The sequence below is a fragment of the Papilio xuthus genome, unplaced genomic scaffold (assembly GCF_000836235.2).
Source record: "Papilio xuthus unplaced genomic scaffold, Pxut_1.1 DF826945.1, whole genome shotgun sequence".
Classification (NCBI taxonomy): domain Eukaryota; kingdom Metazoa; phylum Arthropoda; class Insecta; order Lepidoptera; family Papilionidae; genus Papilio; species Papilio xuthus.
The window spans coordinates 7,242,086-7,269,702 of record NW_013531704.1 but is presented as its reverse complement, the minus strand read 5'-3'; the positions used below and the strand labels follow the sequence as shown (position 1 = coordinate 7,269,702).

General features: G+C 33.0%; 1 protein-coding gene across 1 annotated transcript in view; it reads right to left on the bottom strand.

The window, feature by feature from the left end:
- LOC106120978 (uncharacterized) overlaps positions 1-27,617 on the bottom strand; it is a gene marked incomplete at its 3' end in the record, with an annotated part of 73,623 nt that overhangs the window by 22,046 nt on the left and 23,960 nt on the right. The window contains exons 2-3 of the mRNA XM_013316449.1: positions 11,016-11,448; positions 2,458-2,525 (exon numbers count right to left, since the gene is read on the bottom strand). Coding sequence (XP_013171903.1) covers positions 2,458-2,525; positions 11,016-11,448 — 501 coding nt within the window. The remainder of the gene's footprint in view (positions 1-2,457; positions 2,526-11,015; positions 11,449-27,617) is intronic.

The window sequence follows — 27,617 nt, the reverse complement described above, 5'->3', positions numbered from 1 at the left end:
TTATAACATACACATAAAAGTACCTTTCTTAATATAATTTTGCGTAAGCTTCAATTAAATTATACAGCGATATCTAAGCTTTTAAGCTCTTACATAAAAGAAGATTCAATAATTTAGCTATACACATTTTATCTGATCTTATTCTATTATTGCATATAAATTGCACGTTCATTATAATTAAACAAATGAAATAACATTTAGTTCTTTGCACCATTACAATGAAATAAAAAAAAACATTTAAAAATAAATATAAAGAAATAACGCAGCAATTATAATTACATAAGAAAAAGGAAATATGTCCAATGAGCATTGCATGCTACACGGATAGGATCCTCACTCACTAATTCATGATGTTCATAATAACAGTAGAAATATGAATAAACTTACTGTCAGTAAAAAAATTACTTAGTCTTAGTACTGACAGTAAAAAGATATATTCATATTCAAATCAGACAATTTTTTTTATAACAGAAGGGGGCAAACGAGCAGCGGGAACACCGAGGTGTTCAACGACGCCCATAGACATCAGCAATACCAGAGGAACCGCAGATGCGTTGCCGGCCTTTGAGGTGGTGATAGGCTCGCTTCTTGAAGGACCCTAAGTCGTATTGGTTTGGAAATTTACTTAAAATTATTTATTATTATTTTGATTACAAGAACTACTCTCTTATGTTATTCGTGTAAAAAGCTACGTGTCAAAATATCTAGAATTTACGACAAATTGAGTTGTAGTTTTAAGGAAAAAAAATATTTAATATCACTTTAGACGAAAGGTCATCCGACTATTTCGATGTCATTTTGTTGAAAGACGTCGACGTATATAACCTAGAGAGAAATGTCACTTATCCAATTTTATTATTTCGTTATCCTAAAAAAGCAAAAGTCTAAAAAATGAATGATATTTTCTTATTCTATTTTCTGTTATCAAATGACTTTATAGTATTAACCAAAGATTTCTAAGCGTTTCAAACTTGTGGTTAATAAAAGAACCTCATCAGCTCACTATACGTCCTCACTGATGCGCTCGGAGCCCACCCTAAGTTAGGGGTGACTAGGCCATAGTTAGCCACGCTGGCTCAGTGCGGATTGACTTTACACATATCTTTGAATTTCTTCTTAGATATGTGCAGGTTACATCACGATGTTTTTCTACATCGTAAGAATATCTGATCAATGTACACATGTAAGTCGGAAATTGAAAAACATAGGTACATGGCGGAGTCGAACCCAGGACCTGCAGATTGCAAGACAAGTGCTTAGGTGTGTGTACCCCTGATCCACCGACGCTTTTAAAAGAACATATGATTCCAGAATTATGCGATACATAAAAATTCACAATACACGCCAACATAAATTGCTACGAGCTACGACCATAGTGCTACGTGCTACGAGCTACGGATGTAGCACGTATAGTACATTTAAAAACTAACACGTGTAGCTTCAATTTTGAACTGTTGCCATATTTTGAGACAAACTGCACACGTAAAATAACATAAAATAGTATAAATCATTATTTACGAGCTATGTTTTTAAAATTTTTAAGTACAAAAAATGAACCAAATGCGAATATTTCTTGCGTAAAAGTGATCAAAAGAGAGAGATAAATAGAGAAGAGAAAAAGGAAAGAAGAGATGTAAAAATAACAAAGAGAAGGGGAGTTCACGAATATTAATATAATAAAATAAAATATATAACATTTCGCGACAATTCTTGTAAGAACAAAGAATTCTATGCTAACAGAAAAATGATCATAACAAAAAATATCAAACATTTCCCATACTTATATTATGTTGTTAGAAAGCTCAATGACGGATGATGTGCTTACGATTGACGCTTGCTAAGTTACACTAACTTAAGTACTTATGTTTTATTTTATTTGACCACTAACTATAAACAGACAGTAATAAATATAACAACCACTAAACCACTGAACATTTGTTGAATCTGTAGTTGGACGTATTGACGATTTCAGAGAAGGTTTGTGTCATAAAAAAAATAGATAAAAATAAAATAGTTTTTAATTCTTAGTAAAACTTTTTGCTTACACTATTGTCTACATTATTCTAAATAAAAAGTTCTTTCTCTATATTTCGTCTTTTGCACTAGACAACATGAAACATGCATACCTTTATTTACTACATGTAAATTAATTAATATTCTGGCTATTTCACGACTTAAAAACTCATTGTCTTCCATCTTACAAATGACCAGAAAAGTGAGCTCGGATCATTCAATACGCTTGAAGAACTTTTCCAACTTAGCAACTGGGATTTTGCGATCAACTTGTTCGGAACATGCCTCGTTTAGGCGACGAAAAGGCTTTTAAAATAAGTTTCTTAAGACTTCTCGATCACTTATATTACTTACTAACTTTACAAAGAGCTCAAAATTATATCTTTAGTTTGTATTTAAGTTTTAAAGATAATTTCTATAATAAAAAAAATATTGTTTACTTACCTAGTCTTAATTTTTTCGTAAAGAACACTTGATATATGGTGGCACTTGATGTTTTTCTATATCGTAACCTGGAAAATAAAAAAATATGCAGTTAAAAATTAAACTAATAATTAGTAGTCAAAATAAACTTATCTCTTATCACATATGTGACCTACTTATCTAGATTAAAACTGACATCTGCAATAGAACATATTAACCCTTATGTTTATTTTGTATAGTATACCATATATACAACTTTATAGAAATACTAGCGGACCCGACAGACGTTGTCCTGTCTACACGTCTTTAATTTGAATAAATTAATATGAAGTTAATATTTGATGAAAATTGTGAATCTAAACCATTGCCAGATCCCCTTGAACACACACAAAAAATTTCATCAAAATCGGTCCAGTCGTTTGAGAGAAGTTCAGTGACATACACACGCACAGAAGAATTATATATATAAAGATACGATCAATATAAAATTATTTTTAATTTGTATTTTTAACTTTGTTTTTTGCTTTTCTTTAAAAAAAGAAATCTTGCCATAATAAGGGTTAAACAAACAGTATTCGCTACATAAAAATATCAGTAAATTTAATTGATTTTTAAACCTTTGACAGTGCGGAAAAACACGAATTCGAAAAACAGCTCTTGTTATAATCGATTCCTTCGTTTAGATTATAAAGGGCCTAGCATGAATATTTGTGACAATCCTCATCGTATAGACATCGACAAAATTTGCAATATAAATCGGTGTGGGACAGCACCCCCTACCGTTCATAAAATACACCAACCAACATCATACAAATATTAACATGATTTGCCGATAACATTACGAACGAGCATGTCGCAATTGTTCGTGCTAGGCCATCAGGTCACAATGAAATTGACATACATATAAACTCACATTATATAGATATATAACGTGCGAAAAACAATACTCTATTTACGTCAGGTAAATATAGGCTATTCAATATTACATAATGTATACTCGAAGCTAAAATATTATTATTAAAATATGACTGTACATTAAAATAATCTGATACCGATATTTCATGTAAGAGAATAAAATATTGCAAAGGAATAATAAATGAGTTGAGCACAGTTTGAGTCGAGTTCACGTGAATGTTGTTTTTCAATATTCTACGAGCGATACTAGAAAAGACTTGCTCGTTTTACTGAATAATAAAACGAGCAAAAGAAACTTTTCAACACTACGTATATGAAGTTATTCAACTGGAATCTAGTATACATTTAAAAATTGCTAGAAGTTACCAGTGACTTCGTCTACACAAGATTAAAAAATACTGTAGCTTTAAAACAGTGGAAGAATTTTTCTAATCGATTCAGTAGTTTCGGAGCCTAATCAAAGCAAACAAACCAACAAATAGTCAAACTTTAATAAGTGTAATAATATAAAATAAAAGAGTCGTACTAAGAATTAAGGTATCTCACGAAATAGAACGTTTTTACGAAAATTTGTATAGCGCCCTTACCTGTCGAAAAGTATACCAACAAATCTCATTATAAATTTTTTCGAGAGCGTAACGAAAACGTTCTCTTAAATGTCAGGCATATATTCGTAATAGACCCCTTGTATATGTATATGAGAAATCTACCCCATTAATGTACTCTGGGTATCGTTCTTTATTATATTTATTTGAAGATTATTAATTGGAAAAGTATAATAATTATAAGAAGAAAGTTATTCATAATACCTTGCCTTCATTAATCTTTCCGCAACGCATATGATGGATGGTGCGTCACGTGTAAATATAATTCTAGTTACATCAATATAGCGTCTCATTACTTGGTTATTGATTGTTTGTTTAATCGTTATTTAATAGAGTTAATTACTTGAAAAGAAAATAAAAGAACCGTATTACATAACCTATATTATTATCATTAAATATCAAAATATGATATCTATATTAATATTATAAAGCGTAAGAGTTTGTTTGTTTAAACGCGCTAATCTTAGGAACTACTGGTCCGATTAGAATTTTTTTTTGTTCGATAGTCCATTTATAGAGGAAGACTTTAGGCTATAAAACATTACTCTGCGACCAATAGTTTTTTTTTAATTCCGCGCGGACGAAGTCGCGGGCAGCTGGTTAAAACCAAGTGATCCTATAAGGGTTCCGTCTTTTTCCTATGAGGTACGGAACCCTAAAAATAACATAAAGATTGTTCAAATTTTAACACAAAACAGGCCAATAATCAGGTGCTCGAAGACGTGGAGAGAGAGACCGCTAGATGATGAAAATTTAATTAATAAATCAATATTATTTTACACCTAAAATACTGTAATAAGGCAAAAAATAACGCAATCCATAGAAATAACTTGACATCGGTTTTTATCGATTGAGGCAACCAAAACTATGGATTCTGGCTGATCGTCATATAAAAAAATCTACGACATTTATTATGACTGAACTAGCGGTCGCCCGCGACGCCATCCGCGCGGAATTAAAAAAAAAATAACTAGTAGCCTATGTGTTCTCCCAAATTATGTTCTATATGTACGCCAAATTTCATCGAGATCTGTTCATCGGTGCTGGAGATGCCTGCCAAACAAACATCCATCCATCTAAACATTCGCATTTATAATATTAGTAATATAACTTTATTGCCAACCAAGCAATATTTCCCTTTGGTGTAACTGGTTTCATCTTAACCTACTTTTTAATTTAATTAACAAGCTTATTCAATATATTAAGCGGGCTTTTAATCGATTAATTAACGATATTGACTTTGTTAACTCCCCTGCGTACAGTCGCCGGAGTGATCGATGATACGAATGCCCTTGGTGTACCGGCCTTTAATATATACATGCCTTGATAGATTATAACGTTAATTAATTTTAAAGAAAAGTTAACTAAGCTATATTTAAAATTAATATTCACTACCGGAGTTAATGTAAGCATTAAACTGTGTACCGTAATTATAAGTAATTATTATGTGGAAAGGCAGACTCTACAAAATAAATCTAGTGATTACGTCATAATTCAAAAATCATTTTTATCTGGTACCATATCAATTGATTCTAAGATAGCAGTTCCATCTTTCTCTCGTTGTTTATCACAACGTTTCAGTTTTCAGTGGCAAACGAGCGAGCGGTCACCTGAAATCGCTGAAATAACGAAGTGACCTTTGACCATAGACATACGCAATTGCTTATGCGTTGCGTACCTTTAATCGACAGAGAGGATTCACAGAAAGAAAATATTGATAAAATAGCCTAATGGATCAAAGCGTCAACAACCTAATGGTTAAGGGTACGTTACTGATCACGTAGTCGAGAGATCGAATTCGATCGATCGAACGATCATTCGACTAATGTCGTAAACCATATCCTAGGACAATCCTAGAGCTTAGTTGGTATAAGAAATATTAGTAAATTAATAAAAATCAGCTTATATTAAAAAAAAACAACTAAAGCATTTGCTACAATTTTAAAAGAAATAAATGGTCAAGATAAGTTAAATAAAGTTAATTTACTTTAGAGAAATCTTTTAAAATGTAACACTGTTACAATATACATGGAAGGAATTTGAGACACGTCGTGCTCGAGGGACCATTAGAGGGAATGTAATGAGAAACATTAGGATTCTCAGCATTCGCCGGGATACTTGTTAGCGAAGCTCGAGTGAGACGCTCACAGTCTTACGAATTGTTATTTACTGCAGAACTATTTAGCTTCACTTCTTACCAGAATAATAATAAAAAAAGATTTGCTGTAATAAATGGAATTCAATAAAAATATTGACTTTAAAATCAAAACTCGGGGACTTATGAATTTGTGAATGAAAAATCATTTCGAATATTTCATCCATGTTGATTTTGAGACGTATCATCATCATCATCATCAGCTCACTATATGTCTCCACCGCCGGGCTCTACCTACCCTAAGTTGAGGGTGATACGTATATTATTATGATAAATTGTTTTTAAGTTGTATTAATTTTTGTGGAAAATTCCTATTGAATGTACCTGTTTTGCATTGGCAATAATTAAGGTATTTATTAGCAACAATTTAAGAAAAATCTTAAGATTAAATGTAGTTGGATATTGGTAAGGATTTCAATTACTTATATAACATTTATCACGGCGACTGTACCGTGTGAAGATTAATCAAGGCACCGCGATCGGCTCAAATTAGTCTCGGTCTCGGTCCCTCTCCGCCGTTCATTAGTCATTCACCTTAAGAACGACCTCATTCAGGCATAGATGAGATCCCAGATGTGTACAAGTAACTATAAAACTAAGAACTAAGTAAACTAACGTGTATTTCATCTAACCAAATGGCTGTACAGAACATTGAAAACCTCCTTGACATGTTACGTTCAAATAAAAAAAAAGATTTAATAAACGGTTGACAAATATAATCTTATAGAACATCTTTTGACGGCGGTTAAAAATTAGTAAATCGAATCAAGTATTAAAATTATAAATTCAATATTGAATGTTTTAATTATAGTTAAGCGTAGTAAGCGGCGAGATCAAAAAGAGCACAAAATACAGCTCGCTCTAGTGCGATATTGATTAGATAGACGACGCGGCGGAGTGCGATGTTATATTGTTTTTTAATTAACTCACGTAATGACCGTTTTATAATAAGAGCAATTCCATTAATTGTTAACTCAGTTAGACATAAAGGCAGTCCGCATACAGACTAAGGAGTATCGAAATTGATTAGTGAACGCAAAGCTAGCGTCGTGCGGGTACAAAGCATGGTGAGGTAAACTCACTGAACGACGGACTTCGTCCGTGAAGTAATACCACTTACGGAGTAACTTAAATACATACTAGTCCCACTCACCATGATGAAGGACTTCCCATGGAATCAAAATTGGTCGGTGCTAACACCACATCGTCAGTATTTGGCCGTTCATATATTAGTTTAAAACTAAATAAAGCTTGTTTTTAAATTAAATATTTTATTGCTTTAGAATATACTTGAATAAATCGAATCTTTTTTGTCGGGTAACTCTTTTGTAATCTTCAAGGACATTATGAATTGGTCTTGTTCCAGATAATTAATAATGTAACACGATTTTCGAGTTCCTTTTTTCATCGCCATTTCAGTCTACAGACGTAATTAATGCTGTAGAAGGAATATAATCTGCTTGATGAATGACCTAAAAACGAACATAATATATATTTTACATCAAAATTTACAAACCGTAAAAATACGACTTGATAATTAAAAACTAAAAATACAACTAGACTTTGAACCTCGGAAAAATTAATCGTTTCACTATATGGTTTACCAAACCGCACTGGGTCATCGTGGCTGACTATGCCCCAGTCACCCCTAGAGTACTTAGGAGCTAACTTAGGGTAGTCTCCGAGCTCCTTAATGCGGAAGTATAGTGAGCTGATGATGATGGCTATTCTAAGTTATCTCTACTTTGGTTAATTGGTATAAAGTTCAAAGTTGTTGTTATTTATATGTCCAGGGAAATGCGAATTTTCAGTCGACTATTTGGCGCTTTCAAAGAACTTTGGAGTTTGAATGTGAGAGGTCTTAGTTAGCAGTTAATTAATTCTACATAGATTTCAATCAACATGTTCTAAAAGTGATTCCCTTTGGGAGATTTAAAGTTTCCTTTCTTGTCTCAAGAAATATATTTTTTATATCAAAAATTAAATTATATTTTGATTAATTTATTTAGAAATAAGATTCCAATTACTATATTAATTAAAAAACAGACAAATGAACTTTGTGCTAGGGGTGCTTGTTTTGAAATAAACGATTAACTGCCATTATTTTTTAAACTATTGAAAAAAAAACTAAAGTTCCTGGATAGATGGATATGTAGCTAACGGCTGCATAGATCTCGGTGAAATTTGGCGTAGATATGACATGTTCATATTGAATAGCCTGGAAGAACACAAAGGCAAAAGAAAAGAAATTAATTAAGTATTAGAGTCGCTGGTCGATAGCAAGTAAATAATAAAAAAATATAATCACAATTTTAATAAAATTAATGAAAATATCAAATGACAAAACATTACGTAAGGTAACGCAGCGCGCGTCGTAAATCCTCTAGATTAGATTATGTGTCGACGAAACTTGACGTCGACTTTGTACAACATGTTTCTGCCACAAAAGCGTAAAATTCAATTTCCCGAGGGAGATAAATCGCGTTAACTTAAATATCTTAATGTATAAAGATGTTATTTTTTTTAGCAATTGCGCACGTCCTATTTGTTCCCTTTAAATGTAAAATGGATTTGCGAAACACGAAATTACGTATGTTAAATAAGTTTTGAATTTAAGAATTAATTTAACTTTTTTTATATAAGTAAATCAAAACTAACTGTTTAACTGAAAGATCCAAACACAAAGCATAAGGGATAAGAGTCTATATCAATTTGCCCACAAATTGGACAAATCTTTTGTCCATCGTTTATTTTATTGCTGTTGTTCTCTTTCATTTTTACGAAAAAAACTGAAATAGAAATATATATCTCTATGCTATGTTTGAATTGAAGAAATTAGTTCAACAATGCAATCATTTTTAGCTCTTAATAATAAAGCACCGCTTCTATTGATTCGCTGTGATGCGGCGCGTGTACATTATTTCAAATGTCAGGGGTCATAAACATTTTACGATTAAAGGTTTTTTAAGAAATTAAATGTCTAATCTCATGTCAGCCAGGGTAAAGGCTATAAGGGACTATGTTTTAATATAGATGAAGAAATCAATAATGTTTTTTATTTACGTTGAATAATGTTTATTAAGTAAGCTCAGACCGGGACTCCGTCCGCGCGGAATTAAAAATTTTTATTAATAGTTTACATGCTCTTCTAGGCTATGACAAATTTGCATCCATGCAGCCACTTTTTAACAAACATCCATCCATACATCTATACATTCGCATTTATTAATGTAGTAAGATTTATGTTTATTCTTCGTTTATTTGAAAGGAAAATTTCTATATGAATGATGGCTTTAAACTTTAACGTTAGTTTAAATTTTGTTGCAGTTTTAGAATGTAGCCGGAAAGTATTTATAGTAAATCACGTGTAAAATATAAGGTGCAGTTAAGCGGTATATTAAACTGTGAACTTAGTTTATATTTCGTCGTAAACGCGCGAGCTTTTTATGAGCTGATAAACTTTTTAATGTTCGCAATAACTTTACTCGAGCTTTGAATTTTAAAGCAAATTTGCTTACATTTTTAAATATTTATAGGAAATAGTAATATTATTATTTAGAGTAAAATTATTATAAAATATAAAAACATAATTAACTTCATACTTTTCTAGGAAAATAAAAAGTAATCTTACTAATATTATAAATGCAAATATTTGGATGAACGGCTGCAGGGATATAGAACATAGTCTGGTAGAACATATATTCCACTAATTAAGTTTTTCCTAATTCCGCGCGAACGGAGTCGCGGGCGACAGCTAGTTAATAATAAAAAGCTTAGACAAAGAAGAGACACCAGAATATACTGTAATTTTACTTATAAAATGTTTAAAAAATTACATAAAATAAGTATTATTTATACATGATATCTACATATCATTCCTCAATAGTCTTGTCATGTTTCCCTCGAGACTTGCATTCGAACGTAAGATTTTCACAGAGCCACAGATAAGATTCGTTCGGGCGTCAGAGAGACAATAAAACGATCGTCGTGAATATAAGATTTGCAATTCGTTTGACGTGATATGTTTTACTTTATACATAGCATTTGTTGTCTAACATATTTCAAAGTACAAAAAGGGATCCAAGCAGAATGATACTTTTGAATTTTATTTAGTAAATCAAATATCTTAGATTTAAATTGCAATAGTTACTAAAATTTTGTATTTGAAATGCTTTTGCGTGATTGCGAAAGGTTTGGGCGAATAAAGAACAAAATGTTGACGACGCCTGCCCGTGTACGAGCCTCTATGACATTGTTTCTGTGAGTTGTTTGGCGATTGGAATCGCCGGGTTGCAAATGTTTACGTAGTTTTGTGTACGAAACGCTTAATGGTTCGATATTTAGAAATAACGTTAATATAAAATAATTGAAATAAGAATATAATAAATGTCTGTCGAAATTGTGGCGAGCAATTTGGTCGGTTGCACAGCTCGCTTCATTTGCGTTCAAAAGACGTCGGTTGAGGACCGACACTGAAACCTCACTAACTGCGGTATTCAGCCTCTTGTTGCCTTTGATTAGTTTCTATTGAACCGCTCCCAACGTAACCGACTACCAATTTCTTATTTTTAAATGAATCTATTAATGTAATTTTCCTCTAAGTACACAACACAGTTTTGGTGGCAAAATTTATTATCTATTATCATGATCCTGTAAAACCTATAAATTTCTTCTATCTTACTTCTTACTATCTTAGTAATATTATAAATTGCGAATATTTGGATGTATGGATAGATGGATGGATGGATCTTTGTGAAAAGTACCGCCAGAATGGCTGCATAGTCTTGCAGAACACATATGCTAATAATTAAGATTTTTTAAATTTCGAGGAGACGAAGTCGAGGGCGATAGCTAGATACATACAAACAAAAGGGTTAAAAGTGTGAGAACTTATAATTACTTACCTAAAAACAACACTAGCTTCATCACTCTGCAGATGCGCAGTGTCGATCAGCGACCAGCGTAAGATGGCCTCTCCGCGTTCCCCCAGAGGTCCGCTTACGATCTTAGTTGGCAGAAAGCGTCCGTATTTGTAACTCTTTCTGTACCCAAGCACAGACCTAGCATTCCTATACCCACGTAACTTCGGCCTAAAGTAATAACCAACATCACCCTTTCTTGTCCTATAAATATCGAACGTTCTGTCACTCTCAAAATCTTCAATGTTCACTTTATGCTTCGATGCTCTTGAATGTTTCGGGACGAAGTATGGAGGCTCTTCGTCCCGGCAGGCGCGTTCCGAAGTGTCAGTCGGAGTGAAGTTGCCACGAATGAAATTATCCACGATCGTGTAGAGGACGTAATCTCGGAGAGATGTGTCGATGAACTGAAGGTGAACTGTAACAAGAAAAATAAGTTAATTTAAAAATATCTTGAATAAAGAATACATAGGCGCTTATATTGTTTTGGACAAAAGTTACGGATGCCCATTTTACAGTCTTGGTACCCCCTACTTTCATCTTTATTATCTAGACATAAATGGACATCTCCTGTATCAAGTAAATCTTGAAAAGTTAAAATAACGTAGCAATGTTTGGATTAAGATTTTTTAGATTTGACAACAAATTTACTATAAAATATTTTGCCTTACTATTTTTATATGAAAAATCTACTTCCTTCAGCAAGGAAACACTTAGACATGTTCTAATAACGTCCGACATGCTTCGGACACTTTTCATCCTCGTCACTTCAGTCCCAATTTATATCCAGATATTGAGGTTTCCTTTGCAACCTCCTGACATATCGTAGTGACTTGACCAGATGACAACAATGACAAGATTGTCGGACGTGACATGACATTATTTTTAGTTGTAATATTTTACAAATTTACATTTTCTATACACTTATTTATTGGTTGAATAAAAATATAATAAACCACTTATTGTCTATGAAGTCTGTTATTCGAAAAACATAAATATAAAAAACATAGGTTGTTTATATAACGATTTATTGAATCTGCACTCAGAGACATTAATCGCTGAGGCTTATTAGTGTATATTTCGTATGAGTAAACACTAAAGAACAGTTTAATTGTAGGTTTCCGATACCAAAATCTCTGTATAAATTGTTATCTCTGTATTGTCAAAGATAATGACAAGGATGACGATATGTTTAATAAAAAGATTTTGGTCTTAGAAACCGACAGTCAATGATTTGGCCAGTTCTATATTTGAAAAATAAAAAAATATTATGTCACGTTATAATAAAGTTAATCGAAAATTCTATCGTATTGTTTCTTTTTTATTGCAAACGTATTTTTCTCCCCCTGCCAGGACTGTCACTCGGTTGAATTATAGCTGTTTTTGTCGTCCTCTAATCTGTATGTATTTTCAGCCTACAGCTTTATTTGTTCATTTTAATCTGATTCAAAGGAAATTATTTACTTTAGGTACATTTTAGGATTTTTTTTTTATTTTAAGGGACTTTTATTTTCATAATGTTTGTCTCTTTGTTTAAGTAATTAATTAATTCCATTAAAAAGCTTGCACAGAATGTACTCCTCCATACATCTCTGTCAGCCTTCAATATCTGAATTCACCCCCTTCTTAATCATATCCTCTTTCAGACAATCCATACATGCTGTCTTTGGTCTTTATCTCGTTTAGCCATCCACATTCAATCTCATTACTTTTTGTTTATGGGATCATCCTTCCGCAGAACATGTCCAAACCACGCTAACCTTGAACTTCTTAATTTCTGGATCACTGGAGGTAACTTCAAACTACCTCTAATATCTACACATCTCCACATAACTTTATCCCTACGAATTCTTCGATATGATAAAATAGACATTGGTTAATTTTTGATAAAGTTTTCTGTATGTTACATAAACGCATTCTTTGACAAATTAAGAACTAAACAATTCCTAACCTAACCTTCCTTCCGGAATATAATACTAAAGCGACGCAAATATGTAATGATGAATACGAGTAGAGATAGATATATGATCAGAGAACATGATTATCAAGAGCTATGTTTGCAATTTAATAAACGCGATTGCAATCAACACGTGAACGTATAACGTCATTTGAATATTTGTGTACATTTGAATCGATTACATAACGTATTTACATACATATTTCCAGTGAAATGAAATTGAAACATGATATTTCATACACTTGACATAAAAACAACGTTATAATTAACAAATCAATTTGTGGAACATATTCAAAATGCATTTTTTTTTATTTTAGGTACTTTAACTATATTTTTTTTTGAAAATTAGGACCGAAACATTTGGACGTAACTTTTATTTAAAAAATAAGATATTTGTAAAGGTCATTGAAAATATTCAAATAATTATGATAACTAATGAGGCCATTCTTCATCAGCTCGCCTCGTTCAGTAATGGTCTATTAACGGACGCGGGGATAATGGCACGAATTAATCAGATTTAACTGATTGCCCCTCAGGTGCCGTCCAAACATTAATAAATCTACGATAAAATTTTTATTTTTTCATATTGAAACTATAATAATAGTAATAAATAAAGGTCTTATTTTGAAATTTCAAAATTCCTTTGTATAAATTACGATCAGAGACAAAACTACTTATTTTTTAATTTACATGAAATCTTAATACCGTGTTTTATTTCGTAAGTAGCGCCATCTAGTTCACATGTTAAACACAGTGTGTGTGTTGTATTATAAAACTAAGTTTAAGTATGTTTGTCACTTTTTTAACTTGAATATAAGTAAAAGTATTTAAGTGTAGTTATAAGTTTTGAATATAATTGCTTACACATTTTTAAACAACGGTGTAGATTAAACTAAGGAAAACGTGTAACAAAATCAAAAACCTCTTGATGTTTACATTCAACTTGTGACAAATAAATCTTAATATTCTGTAAACTTGTGTTCTTATAATATTCAAGACAAAACTGTTTTCCTATTATAACTTTCACAATCCGACGAATTAACTAAATTCATAATTTATGTACAAAGTTTATGAGTAGCGTAACAGCACTTACTAACTGTCAGGGAAGTATGAAAAACGACTTAAATGGCACTTAGTAAGTAACAAGTTTTTCCAAGCAAATGTCCCTAATAATATTACAAATTCAAAACAATCCACCCTTGTTATGATTCCACACCTATGCGTGAGACATGGATATAGATTTGTTACCATTACTATTAGATTCCTAAATGTATTAAATATTAAGCAAATGGTTTTATATATCTGTACATAACATAATGGAAGAACTACCCAAATCGTTCTCGACTTCTTGTAGACATATGTTTGGCAAGAGATGACTTTTAACACCGCGATTCAATTCAAAATTAAATTCGGCACAGCGACATCTGTTAGAACGCAACAGAAACAACGCCAACTATATTAAAATTGCAAAACTAAGAAAAAAATAATCGATTATTGACGTCAACTGTTAATCGATTAAATTGCAATTACATTGAATTTAATACCAACTTAAGAAATTATATTTTGCTTTAAAATCGCAATAACAAAGATGTCTTGATGTTAGACTTGATTCTTGACTTCAAACTTTGACAAATTAATGGTTAGTTGGAAAACCACTTCATTAATATTCCTGGACTTTATTTAAATTCGATTGAATTGAAACCAAATTATTTATTATTTTACAAAACGTAAACGAATTGTTCTAAATAACATTACCAATTGTGGGTTTAGGTAAAATTATTCAATAATAGATTTATTTGGTAATTTTTCGAATGATATTGTTATTTATGGGTCTGGTGACTTAATTTAAAAAGAAAATATGTTAGTTTAAAAACTTACCTAAATATACAACTAGAAGTTTCAACAACAATCATCAGCTCACTATGAGGTCCTACTGAGGGGCTCGGAGCCTATCCTTAATCAGGGTGACTAGGCCATAGTCGACGCTGGCCCAGTGCAGATTGACTTTACAGATATCTTTAAATTTATTCACAGATATGTGCAGCTTCGCGTTGTTTTCCTTCACCGTAAGAACGTAGGATAAACGTACGTATGTAAATCGAAAAACACAATGCTACATGGTGGGATTCAAACCGAGGACCTGCAGATTACAAGTCAAGTGCTAAACCCCTGTGCCACCGATGCTTCAATAACAGTACCTAGTTTTAAATATATTGTGACATAAACAACATTCTATTTAGCGTATAACACAACGATATCGGAAGGTTTACGAGGCTGTTATTGTGTTTTATGAGAGAGATCTCGAACATAAAATTATGAAATTGCAAAATATAATGTCTCGCTTTGTACACAATGTGACATTTCCTGTATATTATTTATAAATTATAGCTGTTGCCCGCGAATACGTCTGTGCGGAATTAAAAAAACCTTATTAGTCTATTTTTTCTTTCAAAACATGTCCTACATCTATGCCAAATTTAAGCGAGATTCATGCAGCCGTTTTGGATATATAGCCGTATACCTTCAAATAAACATCCACCCAAATTCGCATAAATAATCTTATTAATATTATAAATGCGATTGTTTAGATGGATGGATGTTTTGATGATGAAATTTGTCATAAATGTAGAACATACTCTGGAAGAACACGTAGGCTATTCATATTTTTTTTTAATTCCGCGCAGACGGCGTCGCAAGTCTAAGCAAGTCTTAAAATAAAATTTAAAAAGTTTCGTTTCATAAATGTATAAAAACTATTACAATACTGTTCGTTTGTAAAATGAGTATCTCGTTATTCGTAACAACATAAAAATAAATTCGTTATGTGAAAATACGACAGAATACGACGGAGTACGACGAATCAATCAAATTACATCGAAATTGCTGCGACACAAATGATATTCGATTGGACTCTTTTTTTGTATTAACTCAATCAACGTTTATGACGAACCGTATTGTTTGCATACTACGATATATGTTAACTACGAACTAAATCATATAAACGAGATAAGACTTTTTAAGGACATTTCCAAAAAAATAATCGACATCACAGGGGACCGAAGAGCTGGCAGCTACCTCGGTCAAAGAATTAGTTTAGCTGTACAGAGGGGGAACGCTGCCAGTATCTTCGGGACCTTGTCTAAAGGGACTCCTTTTAATAACATATTTTAGTAAATTATTCGTTTTTTTTAATATTTTATTTTATATCATAGATTTAAGACTATATGTGATTATAGAAATAAGGATGTATAGTAAATTTATTTTGATTTAACGAGATAATACAAAAATATCACAGCACTGGAGTGTGTTCGCTATTTTTTTCTTTTTTTTGAGCTGTCAGGGAGAGGGATAGAAAAATTATCGAGAGGTAGGAGGTAATAGGAGGTCGGTTGGACATTCAGTCATCGGGCTGTTGAACTGGAAGGTTGTGGAAAGAGAAATATAGTATCCAATACGTGGTTTTGCTTCAGCTAGACATACTGAAATCTAGATATAGTTCTTAATATCTGTTTATATTAAACTAGTTAACCAAATAGCGTGTTTTCTTTAAGCAATTAAATAACTAACCGCAAACTCTCCTGATAGTACATAATTGTTGCATTCAGAATCGTCTCATCATCAGCTCACTATACGTCCCCACCGAAGAGCTTCGAGCCTACCCTAAGTTAAGGGTGATAAGGCCATAGTCAACCACGCTGGCCAAGTGCGGGTTCGCACTTATCTTTGAAGATACGTGCAGGTTGCATCACGATGTTTTCCTTCACCGTAAGAACGTCGGATAATTTTTTTTTTATTTATTATACAAAAACTTCACATAAACAAATTAAACCTCGGTTAGACAGTAGTACTAAAAACCCACAGGGTTTAGGTGTACTTACTGGTCGCTTATTAATTTATAAGATCAGCAAATTTAACAAATACAGACGTTATTAACCATTTCACAATTATATAATATATAAACAAAAAGAACAGAGATTAAACGGTTTTTTTCAGACTATAGTAGAAAGACAAAAAAGCGAAACAAAAGAAAAGTAGATATATAAAACAATTGATTGTTAAGTTGCAATAAATATAAGCTATTTATTTAGAAGTGCCGATTTCAAAATTCTTTTACATTTTTCTGGTTTCTTAACGATTTGGTCATGCACGGCGCTTTCCAGATCGTTGAGCAGCTGCGGCAGGAGATACTGCCAAGTTCGCATACCATAGGCATTATTATAAGTGGGTAATTTATATTTGGGAGAATTAGGTAGATTTCGTAACTGATTTGGCCTTAGATTTTGTTTTAATTGTGGTAAGTTATTTATTTCATCACAAATGGTATATAATTTAGTTTTTTTATGAATATCTAAAATTTTACAGTAATGAAAAAATTTCTGATCATTGTATGTTTCTTTTAATTTCTTTGGTATAATTGTTTTAAGTATTTTAAGTTGCAACAAATATATATTATTTATATAACTACAGTATGTTCTGCCGTAACTGCTCAATCCGTATCCTATGACAGCATCGGCCAGTGCATTATACAACATCCTCAAAATCTTATAAGGCAATTTATGTCTAAGCAGGGACAATCTAGAAAGAACTGATCTTAACTTATTACAAACATAGTCGATATGTGGCTTCCAGTTAAGTTTACAGTCTACAATAAGGCCTAAATATTTATGTTCCTTGACAATTTCAATTAAGGTACAATCATTATTACACATGGGTGTTTGTCGGTGTAAGCATTGGTGTGAATGAGCTGTTAAGGAAGGTTTGACTAATGATTTAATATGGGAGGAATGTATGTGCATGAGCTTAGTTTTTTCATGGTTTATAACCAAGCCTACATCGTGAGCCCATTTGCATAACAAGTCAAAGTTTACTTGCATTTTATTTATAGCGCTCGCTAGGCATTGATCAGCTATGACAATGCAAGTATCATCCGCAAATTGGTATACAGAGCACTCAGTTAATACATTGCACATGTCGTTACAATATAATAGGTATTCTATCGGCCCGAGTACCGAACCTTGAACGGTTCCTTCTTCGGTCGGTATAAAGTTACTAAACACATTATTTATTTTTAATGTCGTTAATCGATTGTGATGATAATTTTTAAATAAATCTAAAAGAGGTCCCTGAATGCCATTTTGTTCGAGTTTCTCATATAAAGTAGGAAATTTTAAAGTTTCAAATGCCTTACTAAAATGTACATATGTAAATCGGAAATGGAAAAACACATTGGTAAATGGCGGGATTCGAACCAAGGACCTGCAGCTTGACCCCTGAGCCGTCTAATTCCGAGAAACGTCTAATCAACTCGAATTTGTTAGGGTATATTTTCCATACCAAATCTACACTAAGCGATCCACCGTAAATTTATTTATATAATAAGGTGACAAACGAGCGGCCACTTGAAATCGCTGTAATAGCGAAATGACCGTTGCTCATAGACATCCGCCGTTGCATATGCGTTGCCTACCTTTAATCGACGGAGGGCATGCACAGAAAGATAATATTTTCCCTACCCATGTATCCTCTCATAGTTATAATCATGAGTCAGAAAAATAATGTTTTAAATATTTTTAATATGTTACAGCTCTATAAAAGTACAGCGAAATGGGTTACAAAATGACACAGCAATTTATCCTAATAGCTCGTTTGAAATATGACTTGTAGGTATGCCACATCATGTTAGCATTACAAAGTTAAATGTCACATCTAGTAATTTGATAGTTTTAATGGATCAAATCTACGTCGTAAAATGCAGTAACTGTGTCGTTGAGCGTCGAATAATGTCGTACATGAAGGCAAAGAGTTAAATGGTTGCATAATGTTGCTTATCATAATAGTATCTTGTATTTCCCTTCAAGAGTATAATGGGGTAAAGAGTAAGGCTAATCTACAATATTAGGTATGTAAACATATAACTGAGTTCTGCGGCATTGCAGTTACCTAATTGGTTATAGGCTTCTAGTCATCTTTCTTGTAAGAAAAGGCAGGGGAAGTGGTGGGGCCACGGATAAAAGCGAAAGCGTGCCCGTGGTCCCGTCCCGATGCGTTGGAGGAACATAGAGGTTTAGTGGGTATGCCTCCGTTATGGAGGAGAATCCCACATAACTACCGCGTCATCCCCGGGGCGTGGAGTATGCATAAAGCATTCCTCTCTGGAAAAAAAGGGGAAGTGGTTTTGACGAGGAAAAACGCATACGAAGGGGATATATTCTGTGCGTCTCCTTCTCCGTCGAACAAAGGTAAGGCAACGCATCAATAATTGCGGATGACTATAGCAATGTTGACTTCACTATTTTGCGGAATTCATGACAGAGATATGATTACTACATTTCTTTATTTTGATGAAACAATGTAGAATTTATTTTTAGAAATATATAAAATGACAAAAATTTCTTAAGAATTATTAACAAATAAAAATCGCCTGTTTTATGTGTACACATATTAAGTTAGTATTTATGTTAAGTTGAAGAAAATGTCTTAATAATCTTGGTCAAAGCTAAAAGAAAAGAATGCTTCGATAATTTTTGACAGAAGCAACATACTCGTACAATGCAACGGTTGAGTAACAAAATGTTTTCATTCATTCATTTTGTTCTTGTTACATTATTTATTGTTTGTTCTTGTTGGCAACAAGCCAACTGCTTTGCCAACAAATGTATAACATTAATATTAAATATGTAATAAAATAAATATATAACATTTGAACAAAGAAGAAAATACTATGACTATAGTATGCTATATATACTAAATGAATCGCGTGGAATTAACAAAAAATCTTATATATAAAATTCTCGTGTCACACTTTTCGTTCCTCGGAAACGTCTTGACCGATTCTCATGATATTTTGTGAGCATATTGGGTAGGTCTGAGAATCGGCCAACATCTATTTTTAATCCCGCGCGGACGGAGTCGCGGGCGACAGCTAGTATAGTTATAAATATATCCTATGTGACTCACGGATAGCTTTCCAACAGTCAAAGAATTTTTCAAAAGTTTCGGAGTTTCTTCAATGCAAACAAACAAACAAACAACCAAATCTTTCCTCTTTATATTAAATACGCTGCCAAATATTAGACATGCTGCCGCCCACAACTCCATCCGCGTGATTAAATAAGTAAGAACGCGAGGATAAAGCATAGACAATGCTTTAATAGGCTGTAAGTTATCCCTATTTCAAGTTATCCATATCCATCCAGTTATTTTGGAGTTACGTAATAACAAACATCCATCCATACTCTCACCTTTATAATATTAGTAAGACTTTTGTTTTAATGAAAAAAGGGCAAAGGAAACATGGATATAATGTTGATCACAGATATAATATGAGCGTGTGTTTTTTTTAATAGGTTAATGGGGCAAACGAGCAACGAATAGCCTAAGATTATTTGATCCGACGTCCATGGACATCTGCGACACTAGAGTTACCGCAGATGCGTTGACGGCCTTTAAGGAAGATGTACGCTCTTCTCGTGAAGGCCCCTAAATCGGAACTGTGTGTTTACACTAACATAACTCTCCATCAAATAGGTCAAGTTTTTGTTACTAATTACTTTGTTGTGAATGCTTGAGTACATCGTATTCTTTGGTTTCGTGATTAACAACTATAGCGGCCACAGACTGCATTGCCAATTGAAAAGCAATTCAATGAAGTTTGCGGGCGATCGGGTTTTCATGCATTCATAAAGATGAGAGCTTGTTCAGACTTGAACAGGCGATTTTGTTTTCGAAAATCAAGAATTATATGTGATGTGGTTTCCTATTTAAATTATTATTATAGTTTGGAATTGTATGTCAATTTTTATTTCGTAAAACTCATCATCAGAAATGTTCTTATCCTACTTTACGTAGGGTTAGCAACCTAGGTTTCGTCTTCCAGATTGATCTCTCTTTTGTCGTCGATGCCACCTTTGAATTTTCAAATACTTCTTTGTTTGCCTTACTGTGGCGCTAATGTTTTAATTTCATCACACAAGTGATTCATTAGCGAATTCCGTAAACAAAAAGAAGAAGAGATGATGTTTTGTACAAAAACATCTTGTTTTACCTTATACCGAATAAGAAGAATTGTTTGACATTTCTATTTAGTAAATAAGAAGCTCGATTTGAGGTTATGTTTAATGTATTAGGGTAATAAATACAATTATCATTTCATTGCTTTTATTCCATAAATATTAGGGATATAAATTCCCCTAGACCTAGAAACCACTAGGTTGGCGACAAGCCAGTCAGTTCAGTAATTTTAGTAACGAAAATTGCTTTTCTTCATGAATTATGATGGCAAAAACCCAATGCAATAAAGAGAATGTAATAAAGAGGGATTGATGCGCACCACGTGTGTCTCGGGCTTTATCAATGCTTTTATTGGAATAGAGGGGCTTGACCTCCCAATCCGGTAACAATAACGAAGTAACAGCCCGAGCCGTGGCTCCTGAGGGAGCCCTCGAGTCTTGTTACTCTTAAACGAGGTTCAGGCTAAGCGCCACCTGCGCTCGGCCACCTCAGGCCCGGTTAAGCTGTAAATGCCTCTTCAAGGCAAACAGTGACAATAAAAAATACAGGGGCTTGTCTATGGTTTTGAAATGCTTTCTTCACTTTAGAATTGAACCATGACTCGCAATATAGTGTCTTTGATCATAATGTTGATTTATAAAAAAAACATCTGCCGCTCGCGATTCAAAAAGCAAGAAAAAATCTAGTGAAGAAATTAGCCTATGTTACTCAGTGATATTTTAGCTTTTTAATGCGGAAAGATTTTATAAATTCGATCAAGTACTTTTTATATTTATGTGTTACATGCAAAAATACTTTTCTCTACAATGCTATGTTTTATGTGTGCCAGTCTTTATTTCGAATTCCTCGCGTAAAAGAGAACGTAACCACATACACTTAGAACTCGCTTTGTATAGCATTGGATTGCTACAAAAGCAGTAGTTGGTACTGTTCAATTGCCTTTCGCGGTATCGTTCTAAGGCGCGCCTCGTGTACATCGCCTTATCAATCCTTTTAACGGAATAGCGCGCGATAGCCGTCTGACCTCACTCCCTACAATTTCCTCTCGGCTCGAGTATCCCAACTTTGACATTGATCAGTTCCTTTGCACAAACATTGTATGTTAAGTGTAATATTAAAAAAAATATAGAGTCGAATTAAGAACCTCTAAATTTTTAAAGTCGTTTTAAAATATTTTACTAATATTATAAATGCGAATGTTAAGATGGATGGATGTTTGTTTGAAGGTATCTTTGAAACGGCTAAATGGATCTCGATGAAATTTGACACACATATACAATATTGTCTGGAAGAACACATAGGCTACTTAATTTGTTTTAACTCCGCGCGGACGGAGTCGCTTGTGACAGCTGGTGACTAATAAAACTCGGTAACGCCTATCAGCTATGCCTGCAAAGTCAAAACAGTCATGCAAAACCTAACATGAATGTTCAATATAATGCGCAAAATGTAATTAAGTATAAAAAATGTGGCAAATCACCTTGAACGTATTTAAGTACACACAAGCCTTTCTCTAAGTGAAAAGTCATTCATCATGTCGGAAAATTTCAATAGAGTTAATTTGTTTTCGTAGAAGCTGAAGTAATATTGGATCTTTTGATTTATTCATGAAACATCGTGAAAGCAATTCTAAATACTTCATGTATTGTAATATATCAAAATCAGGGATTAATCTTATGTAATACATAATTAATTATATATTAACGTATCAATTAGTATAATACATTGAATCGGAATTAATTCAAATGAAGTGACGGCATTGTATAGTATAGATATGTATATATCTAGATGTAGAGATTAGGGTAATTAATATAGACACGGCATTATTTTTTTTTATATCATAAGGTGGCAAACGAGCGAGCGGCCACCTGAAACCGCTGATATAGCGAAGTGACCGTTGCCCATAGGCATACGAATCGCATATGCGTTGCCTACCTTTAATCGACGGAAATGATGCACAGAAAGATAATATATTCCCTTCCCAAGCATCCTCTCATCCGGAAAGTCCACTTCCAATTCCCATCCTTTCCTTATAAGAAAAGAGGTTGGGAATGGAAAGAGGACTAAATTAGGCCTCCGGGACACACACTCATCAGACGAAACGCGGAATTCCACTTCACGCCTGTCTTCTGTGTGGTCGTGGTATTTCACCGGGCGAACAGGGCCAATTCGTGCGAAGATGTTAAAGCGGGCTCTACCACTGTTACATACTATTATTTAGTAAGTTTTTGTGCGCAAATAATTATGATAAAATTTGTTTCTTAACCTTTACAATGGAGACTCACCTTTTTAGTGACTCTAAGAATGTTACAAAACTTTTATTGTACGAGTATCTCATTTATCGTTGGTTTCTGAACACATAATTCATGTATAAAACATCGACATCTCTCTCATTATCTTTGACATAACAGATATAACAATATTACATCTTACTAATATTATAAATGCGAAGGTATCTCCAGAACGGCCGTACGGATCCGGCTGAAATTTGGCATTTGAAGAACACATAGGCTACTATTTTTTTTTATTCCACACAGACGGAGTCGCGGGTGATAGCTAGTATATTTTACACGGGGATTTTGGTCTCCCAGTCCGTCATCGGGATTTATTCAGTTGTTATTTTATTGACGACAAAAATTTATTAAAGATGTGTTTTTATTAGCTCTGATTTACTTGTAACTTTATGAGGCTTGAGTGCTTTTTCATGTCCGGTCAATTCATCTTAATATATTGTTAAAATATATGAGCGTACCGGAGTCTCTGTTTCAAACGAATATCGTGGATTTGTTGGCGTTGCCAAAGCGTTTGGCTGGCTGCCAGATCGCAATAACAAACGAACGAATGAATGAATGAAAAACATTTGTTACGGGGTTTTTCTCGTCATATGTGCGGTGAAATGCTCGTATTCCAAACTTATAGTTTCCGGTTTGATAGCGACGATTTTGAATGACAGAAATAAAGTGCGAATGAATGAATACATGGTATGCCATTTAGTAGTTTAGTTGTTTGTTCTATGAATGAATGAATGATTTATATTTTCTAGATAAAGGATTCATTACTTCTTAAATATTAATAAAATAAAATATAATAAATAAATTGATGACTTGCTATCTGTAAGTATTCATATTTTATATCAATCACAACAACGGCATAGTTTACTGAATAATAAATATGATTTATTGAAGGGGAATACATATCTATGTTGTTTTTTTTATGACACTAGAGGGCGTGGTGTAATCAATCCCGTCCGAGGTCGACGCCTAATTGCAATGTCCATTAGGTTTGTTGGAAATTGAAAAAAATCAGCTGATTCATGCAAGAAGTGATACACGAAGTCGATTAGAGGTCAATATTAATGTCGTTATTGTCACTACTGACATGAAAAGTCTCTTAATTGACAGTGACACGCATATGTTCCTCTTTGGTAGGGTAAACAAATAGTTTTGTGACCTGATTTGAATATTTTTGATTTCGTGACAAGGAATCATATCATTATATCGATATTGATCAGATGTTCCTGAGTTGTTCATATATTTTTGTTTATCATTTGTATTTTAATTTTCAGATAATATGACAGACTAGCTGTTATCCGCGACTCTGTTCGCGTAGAGTAAAAAAAACTTAAGTAGTGTATGTGTTCTTTCAGATTATGCACTACAACTATACCAAATTTCATCGCGATCCGTTCAAACGTTTTGGAGATACCTTCTAACAAACATCCATCCATCTAAACATTCTCATTTATAATATTAGTGACATATATCTCTTATTAAATATGTACAGATCACTACGAAAACAAATTTCTACCAAATGAGTAAATTGATGAATGATTAAGGTTACTAAATAAAATTGTTGATTTAACTTTAAGTAGAAGACTTCAAAAAAGTTGCAGGTCGTTTATGGATTAGAGAAGCCAGGGATAGACAGAAATGGAAATCTTTAGAGGAGGCCTTTGTCGCCGGTTCCAAACTATTTTTTGATATATATTACCTACTGTTAATGTAGCTAAAAAAAATGTATGAAAATTTGTAAAACTAATTATCTTCAGCAATAAAGGCTTTATTATTATTATTATACAAGTAGTGAAGCGAAATTTTATAGAAGCAAGTTTTTTTATATCAAAGACAGAAGTCTGCAACACGTTTTAATTAAATTTTCCAATTATAAATAAAATATTCAGGCAGTGACCCGCTGGAATAAGAGAACGGACAAACTTTTAGTAATTCTTTTGTTAAAATTCCATTCCGCGTTTTAATACGTCGGAAAATATAACAAAGTCTTGCCATGATTAATATCGTTAATTAACTTAACTTATATTGAATTTCATTTATATTATTTGAAAATAAATCTATGGTTTTTTTCTCATCATCATCATCTGCTAACTATATGTCCCCACCGAGGGGCTCGGAGCCTACCCTAAGTTAAGGGTGATTAGGCCATAGTCAACCACGCTGGCCAAGTGCGGGTTGGTTAACTTCACACATATCTTTGAATTTCTTCTCAGATATGTGCAGGTTGCATCACGATGTTTTCCTTCACCGTAAGAACGTCGGATCAATGTACATATGTAAATCGGAAATCGAAAAACACATTGGTACATGGCGGGATTTGAACCCAGGACCTGCAGATTGCAAGTCAAGTGCCTGACACCTGAGCCACCGACGCTCTGGATTTTTTCTAGTGTAAAATAAAAATTAATAAATTTTCCAACCATTGAAAAAAGACTTGTAAGATAAGGTATGGTTTTTCTTACTTGTTGTATTTCAAACTGCTGTATAAGCATTCACTAAAATTATGAAAAGTATATTTAAAAAGCAAAAAGGGCGTGAAAAAATAACTTTTTTTAATATTAAAAAGATAACAGCGTAAAATATATATCCGCAGAGCGAGTCTAATTGCGACCTCCATTAGCCGGTGAAATCGGAAGCAGCGAGTACACGTTCAGTTATATACCGTATCAGTTAATTAACTTAATATTACTAACTGCCGTACTCAGAATCGTTAAGTATTGTATACGATTTTGTATGAACAATTCACACTAAGGAACTTGACGAATAAACGGCTGTAATTTATTATTTTAAAGAAATCTTTATAAATAATTAAGTAAAAATAAATGGAGTACAAAATGCAAATATTAATAAATAATGTAGAGTCTTCTTTTGCTTGACTGATACAATTAAAACTTAAGTTATTTATTTCAATATTTGAAAAATATACAACACTTTTAATAAGAAAAATCTTGAAATAAAAAAAACTAATTCCAGCTTGATACCTTGTCTTGACAGACGGATGGACAACAAAGTGATCCTATAAGGTTTCCGTTTTTTCCCAATGAGGTACGGAACCCTAAAAACTATCAATATAACCTTAAAGGTTATCGGATTTAGGAAAAGTTTTATAATTGGTTATATGCCAAGAAACACATCATTATATATATAAGAAAGTCGTGTTAGTTACACTATTTATAACTCAAGAACGGCTTTATCGATATGGCTGAAAATTGGTGAGGAGGTAGCTTAGAGCCAGGAGACGGACATAGGATACAATTATTTTTCGTATTTACTCCTTGAAGAGCTGCTTTTTATTTAACTTATCTATACATTAAGTTTTTTTATATATCCACGCGGACGGAGTCGCGGGCGACAGCTAGTTTAATTTAAAATCGACATAAGTTAAACGACATGACAGGGGACCGAAGAGCTGGCAGCTACCGGACAAAGAATTAGTATAGCTATTCAAAAGGGGAACAATGCCAGTATATTCGGAACCTTGCCTAAAGGGACTTCTTTTAATAGTATATTTTAGTTAATTATTCGTTTTTAATATTTTATTTAATATCATAGGTTTAAGATTTATTAGTTAGGTTAGGTTAAAAGGTTAAAATTATATTCGAAAAGGAATTTGTAGTCATTCAAATTTATTACTGCGAAATTTTAAATTGACTTAAAAGTCAATAAAGTTCTTACGTTACGAATAGATCAAGTCTCCTTTGAATCAAATTGACACAAAAGAAAAAGTAACCTCTCCCCAAATTGGAATACGTCCAAAAATCTTGTAGAACCTTTTAAAGCTTGGACGGAATTGATATTGCCTCACTGACACCAACAAAGGAATAATTAAATTAATAAGTTCGCAGACATTCGTAGAATTTTCTAGAAAGCTTTTGTCTTAATTTGAAGGGAACATTCAGGCATTACATTTATCCGAAGTACTTACGGTAAAGGAAATTCAGATATGTGAATTTTCCGGTATTTATAAACCAATCTGGAATATGTCAGCGTGGTTGACTAAGGTCTAGTCAATTCTTATAAAGGGTAGGCTTGAACCCCTCTGTAGGCCGTGTCGAATACGACGCGTCAATTAAACCACTAAGGCCCATAGTCAAAACATAAGTAAAATACGCCAGTTTTCAAAACAAAGGTTAAAGTTTAGATAAATAACAACAAGGATTGGCAGAGTATATGTATGAAAAAGGTATACATATATTACCTACAAAACTTACAAATAAATTGGAAAAGAAAAAAGCTTTTCTTTACCCAATAATTGTGAAGTCAAAGGTCAAGTCGTATTGTATTATTATTTATTCAACGGCGTTACCGATTTCGTAGACGTTCTACGAA